Source organism: Papilio xuthus, unplaced genomic scaffold (assembly GCF_000836235.2).
Source record: "Papilio xuthus unplaced genomic scaffold, Pxut_1.1 DF826776.1, whole genome shotgun sequence".
NCBI classification, from domain to species: Eukaryota; Metazoa; Arthropoda; class Insecta; order Lepidoptera; family Papilionidae; genus Papilio; species Papilio xuthus.
Genome location: NW_013531873.1, coordinates 458,421 through 464,300, shown reverse-complemented (window position 1 = coordinate 464,300; position 5,880 = coordinate 458,421). Strand labels below are relative to the sequence as shown.

Genomic DNA, 5,880 nt, shown 5'->3' with positions numbered 1-5,880 from the left:
CACCGACTTGTCATTTATTACCCCCCAATACCTTTACCCTCTTACCATACCTCCCGCTGGTTCAATTGAATTGGACGTCAAAATTCGAATTTGGAATTTGGAAGAAAAAATATGTACTCTATAAATGGACTGGCTATACAACGTAGTATTTTGTGCGCATTTGATTTCCGCCATTTTGGCGCTGATTGTAACGGTTTGTAGCGGTGGTGAGGATTGGAACTAATAGTACAGATACATAGAATTAACTGTCATGTAACATCATGGCGCGAAATCGCAACAGAGCAAAAGATGTCATTTCTAAGTAATCGCCTATCCAATTATAGAGATCAGGGAAAAAATGTAATTTCGCTTGCACAAAAAAGTAAGTATCTTTTAGGATGTGAGTAAATGTCCAGAAACAGGAAAACTCACACAGCGTCTCTCTCCTCTCCTCTCATCTAGGACTGATAGCCGCCAAAGCAGCTCCGTACTCTCCAGACTTTCAGAAAATCCCAAACACACAAGTACAAGTGAGAAGTCAGCTGTTGCATCCATTATTTTAGACCTCTTTCCTTTCCCATCCTTATCCTTTTTAAAAGAGGAATGCTTGCATATAAAGAGGAATTTCTGTGCATTTTCAGTCTAGACTATTTTCTACATCTATGCAAATTCAGCCAGATCCTTTGAGCCGTTCTTGAGATATCTTCAAACAAACATCGATCCATCGATCTAAACATTCGCATTTATAATATAAATAAGGTTGAGCAGAAGGAGAAAGAGCATAAGGCATGTAGCCACAGTATGGACAAATGGATTGGCACAGGTTGGTCATTAGATTAAGAATCTTTGAAAACATTACAAAAGTACTCGTCTATCGTTGCAGCGGGAAATTAAAAATAAAAATAGAAAATCTTCAGAATGATTATTAGTTTTATTTATATGGTTACCTAATATTATTCCAAGACTGATTCGCTTGGTGGTTTTTTTCATACAAATAGAATTGCATTAAATCATACTAGGTATGCCCGTGACTTGGTCCGCGTGAAATACTGTTTTCGGGAAGCAAATTTCCAAAATTTCGTTTAATTGGTTCAGTAATTTGGCGTAAAAGCCATATAGACGGAAACAGTTTCTTTCGCATTTTATAATATTAGTCAGGATTATAAAATCACAGTTCCAAATGAGTAAACTTTTGCGTAATAAAAGAAGAAAACAGAAAATTCTTAAAATCAAGGCAGTATAAATGTAAAACGGAACGTAATACTGACCGCCTGGCATTTCTGTCACACGTCACTGCTGATGTTTTAAGAAGGCGTTCAAAATACAGAATCTAAATATTTTCGTAGCATTGGAGAGATAATAATTATGGATATCTAAAAGAAAATATATCCAATATATTTCTTTTATTTTGATATACGTATACGTATAAAGATTTAAGGATAAAATGAAATATTTAATAGAATTCGATTTAAATTTTAAAATTTTTTCAAGTGAAAGTAGACACGGAACCGGGTATTTGAACGGACGTAGCTGTCATTATTTAAAGATTCAAAAACCTTTCGATTTCATTTTACCTCTAATAAGAATACGTGGACGAGTTTATTAAAAAGTTGAATTAATTTTTCAATTATTAAGTCACAATAGACAAAATGGTCACAAAATTTGTGCTTTTAGTTTCAGCTATTGCTTTATTTAGCAGTGCAAATGGACAAAGTTGCCAAAATCCAAAAGTTGAAGCGGCATCGTTCACAAGTTTAGATGCAACTATCGTCACACAAATTGCATATATAACAGAATTTACATTAGTTTGTGATAACCCATTGCCTCCAAACTACGCGTTATACGCTGAAGTTGATGGAAAACCTTTAACAGCTGCTCGTATTGGAGAGAACAAATATCAGGTACGTCTTTGGTTATCTTTAGATGTTATCCGAAATAGTTTCTTTCCCTGGCATTGAGTCAAAAGATCATCGTGAAAAAACAAGAATTAATTTAGTTTTACTCATTCTTCTTCGTATTCTTCATTACTAAAAGTCGTGCTTGTCTTGATATGATTTTACGGCTGTGTCGACCAGCTGCCTCCACGTCGTCCTGTTTACTCATTAAATGACCTAAATCATTATTTACTGGTGGTATATAAAGAAAACAGTTAATTTACTATGTATTACTGTATCCAATAGAAAGGCTATAATAATACAAAAAAAAAATGAAATTTCGGATCATTATGCAAGCTAGCAAATAGGGTTGCTACCTTTTTTCCATTATTTTTCAACCATACATTTTTGTTGATTAGATGTTGACAACCTTAATAAAGATGTCTCTAATCAGTTTGCCCTTTTCCCTACATGTCAGCACAGTGTGTAATCTTCAATATCTCTCTATCAGCCATCATATCTGAATTTACTCCCTTCTTTCATTCATACATACTTCAATCTTCTACCATTATATGAAAGAAGGATTTAAGGAGAGACCCCGTAGGTAGGGGAAATATCCTCTCTGAGCATCTCCTCCTCTGTCGATGAACTGTTGGCAATGCATCTGCAATAAGAAATGTCTATGTGCAGCTATTGCTACACTACTTCGGCAAATTCAGTTTTTCAGTCTCTCTTGACCAGGTTATATTACTATTCCATTTCTTTTTGTTCATGTTTAATTGACAATTTAATTTTATTAACAGGTGTCATGGACAGAAGAACCAGCTACAGCTCGCTCCGGCATGCATGAAGTGAGAGTACTTGATGAGGAAGGTTGGGCATCACTCCGCCGTGCTCGCCGTGCGGACCCTGCAGCAACTGTCGCACCTCTACTGGCTATACAGTTACACCACCCTGGCAGTGAGTATCCCTGTTATTAGGTTACTCTATCTGTAGGTTTCCTATCAAAGGCCTAATTTTAGTACAAATTCCCTTCCAAACCTTTTCTTATAAGGAAGTGAGAAGGAGAAGTAGAGCAGGTGACACATAGGAAGGGGAAATATTCTCTTTCTTTGCCCCTTCCCCGAGGGCAGCGGTTCCTTTGTTGTTTCAGCAAATTCTAGTGGTTGTTTACTTAAAAAAAGCCTTTATATATTACTATTAGCTATTTTTATTAATTTATATAGACAAGCTGTCGCCCGGGACACCTTGCAGAATTAAATGAACTTAATTAGTATATGTGTTCTACCAGACACTGTTCTACATCTATGCCAAATTTAAGCGAGATCCATGCAACAGTTCTACAGAGAGCTTCTAACAAACATTCATCCGAACATTCGCATTTATAATATTAGTAAGATGGAAAATGATATTTTTTCTTTGTCACCAGGTTACTCCGGACCATGGGTCAACTCTGAAGTCCTTGCCACCGCTCTCTCAGTACTCGTCGCGTACATCGCGCTCCACAACAAGAGCAAGATCTTAGCGTAATACATATTAGATTTTAATTTTATAAGAAAAAATAAATGTTTAATTTATGAAAAATAAAATTATTAAAACTTTGACTAAGAAATTTTGATTAAACAGTAGATTCCTATAGTTATCGCCCGCGACTGTATTCGCGCGAGAATAAAATAGAAGTTGGCCTATTCTCAGACCTACTCAATATGCTCACAAAATTTCATGAGAATCGGTTAAGCCGTTTCGGAGGAGTATGGGAACGAAAATTGGGACACGAGCATTTTATATATATGATTATGAAGAAAATCCGAAAATGTGCCAGTGTATAGACACAACACTAATATTACTAAAATGTTGACGTTTGGTTTCCCTCACTATTCAATCTGACACTGGACTTAGTAACACGCACATCATTCGCGCCAAATGGTTATAACCAATACTGTCTAAAATTATACGGCATTTTTCGTCAAGATCCGTTGTGCCGTTTTGGAAATACTTAACAAACAGCCATTCATCTAAACATTCGCATTTATAATAGAAGATTCGTAATTACGCTTCATAATAATTACTAAACACCATAAGTAAACAAATTAATTCGAGTAATATGAAAACTAGACGTAGACGTCATTATTCAGAGCACTATTTAGTACGTATGCACCGATTTGTATCGATCCGAAGGGCGCCAAAACAGTACTAGTCAGAAAATTGATCCGTTCGTACGTGTTTGCGACGAAAACATGCTTTAAATATCGATATTATAATTATTTTACAATGTCGTCGTGTGCTATATTATGGTGTGGGAAAAACAGTAGATTTTCATGTACAAAAACTGACGAAGTCACCTTCCATAGGTAAGTTCTATCAAGATAAATTAATTTAATACAGTTTCATCTTGGCTCAATTTATGCTGGTTGTTTTGTGATGTCCATAGACTATAACCTATGTTTTTTTGTTGTGATTGTATCTCGCTTACACACGTGTAAAGTTCATATACACCTATCCTTTTCTTTCCTTCATCTAACCATAGACATTATGAAAACATCGCAGAATAGAGGACAAAATGAGTGCTCGGTCACCTGGTCTTATTTCATATATTTTCATTCATAAATTATTAAATTATTCATCATATCTAAGGATCCTGTGTGTCGATTAATCTTAGTTTTATAAAAGTCGTATTATACCAGGGTTTTCACTCTTCACCCATAAAAAGTTAAAAAATTTATTCCTTTTCATTAATTTAATTTGTTATGGTGTACTTAGCATTGTTATTTGTTGGCCTTTTCCTATTAAAAGCAATAAATTCATTTAAATAAACTAGGGTCTATTTCATTTTTCGACTTCGTTTCTGTTCATGTCTCAACCGAGCGGCTCGAGCTTCCCCGATGTTAAAAGCCTTCGTCAGCATACATTGGTCCAGTAGACTTTTTAATTTTATTTTTAATTAAAATTTAATGTTGTTTTTTTTATAGATTCCCAAAAGACAAAGCTATAAAAAAGAAATGGATTGAAGCCACAAAACGGGATAATTGGCGTCCATCAAACTTTAGCGTTATCTGTTCCCGACATTTCACAGAAGATTGCTACCATTCTATAAAACCTCGACGACGCTTACTGGATAATGCAATACCTACTTTAAACTTGCCAGTTATTGTAAGACATCGTTTTCAATTAATATATAAAAAAAAGTTTCCCTTTGTTAAGTTGACCTTTGACCAAAGAGTACAGAACAAAAAGTTGGTTTTTAAATAGAAATGTTGTTTTTATGCGAGTTCATCTGTTCATTATTATATTTCTTAATTCCTTTTCAGACATTCGATTCATTAATAAATGAATTCGAATCAGATCAACATTTAAAAGCTTCGTCAATGGCGCGCAATGCGTCTGCGCAAGAGCCAATATCAATAATGTTGCCATTGAAAGAAAGAGATTCTCCAGAACCGGTGACAGAAGCACAAATAGATTACGAAGAATTATACAAAGAAATAACTTCGTACAACGTTAAAAGACTTTGCGACCGTATCTCTGAATTAAAAGAAAGTGTCGATCGAAAAGATTTGAATGTACGACGTTTAAAAGAACAAGTACGTTATTTTAAAAGACAAATAGCTATCATGGAGAAAACAATTAAAGATTTAGACGAAAAATGTAATATTAACGAGGAGAATGAAAATTTTATGGTTAAAATAACTAATCCGGAGAACGGAGACGTATTATATAAGTATGATATAACACAAGACACAAAAAAGACGAAGAAAAGAAATCGTAAAGTAAAACCAAAAAAAGATGTAGATAAGTAAAAAAGTATATCAGAAGACATAATACTTCATAATAATATTACTATGTGATAGCTGCCAGTATGAATTTCATCAAATTAAATGGTGAATTTTAAAAGAACCATACTGAAATTATAAAGTCGTTTCGTAAATCCTTGAAGGTTTTATGGATGTTATAAGTATTATTCGTAGCATGTTGCATTAGTTTGTGAAATTGATTTATAATTTTTTCACGACTATAACAAAATATGAAA

General features: G+C 34.3%; 2 protein-coding genes across 2 annotated transcripts; both read left to right on the top strand.

The window, feature by feature from the left end:
- The first annotated feature begins 1,576 nt into the window (after positions 1 to 1,576).
- On the top strand, positions 1,577 to 3,457 carry Tapdelta (Translocon-associated protein delta). The gene is given in 3 exon segments (NM_001311856.1): positions 1,577 to 1,880; positions 2,657 to 2,813; positions 3,283 to 3,457. Coding segments are annotated over 3 exon segments (510 nt in total). The 5' UTR covers positions 1,577 to 1,628; the 3' UTR covers positions 3,384 to 3,457.
- A 309-nt stretch (positions 3,458 to 3,766) lies between these two features.
- LOC106122871 (THAP domain-containing protein 1-like) lies at positions 3,767 to 5,699 on the top strand. Its single transcript, XM_013319001.1, has 3 exons — positions 3,767 to 4,204; positions 4,823 to 5,003; positions 5,162 to 5,699. Exons 1-3 carry the CDS (start codon positions 4,125 to 4,127, stop codon positions 5,648 to 5,650), a joined length of 750 nt encoding a protein of 249 aa, XP_013174455.1. The 5' UTR covers positions 3,767 to 4,124; the 3' UTR covers positions 5,651 to 5,699.
- The last annotated feature ends 181 nt before the right edge of the window (positions 5,700 to 5,880 follow it).

What these genes read in the sequence shown, in the direction of transcription:
- LOC106122871 (XM_013319001.1), top strand. Translation starts at nt 4,125, where the DNA reads ATGTCGTCGTGTGCTATATTATGGTGTGGGAAAAACAGTAGATTTTCA. An exon ending in GACGAAGTCACCTTCCATAG is followed by an intron (nt 4,205 to 4,822) that starts GTAAGTTCTATC and finishes TTTTTTTTATAG; the next exon opens with ATTCCCAAAAGACAAAGCTA. An exon ending in CTTTAAACTTGCCAGTTATT is followed by an intron (nt 5,004 to 5,161) that starts GTAAGACATCGT and finishes ATTCCTTTTCAG; the next exon opens with ACATTCGATTCATTAATAAA.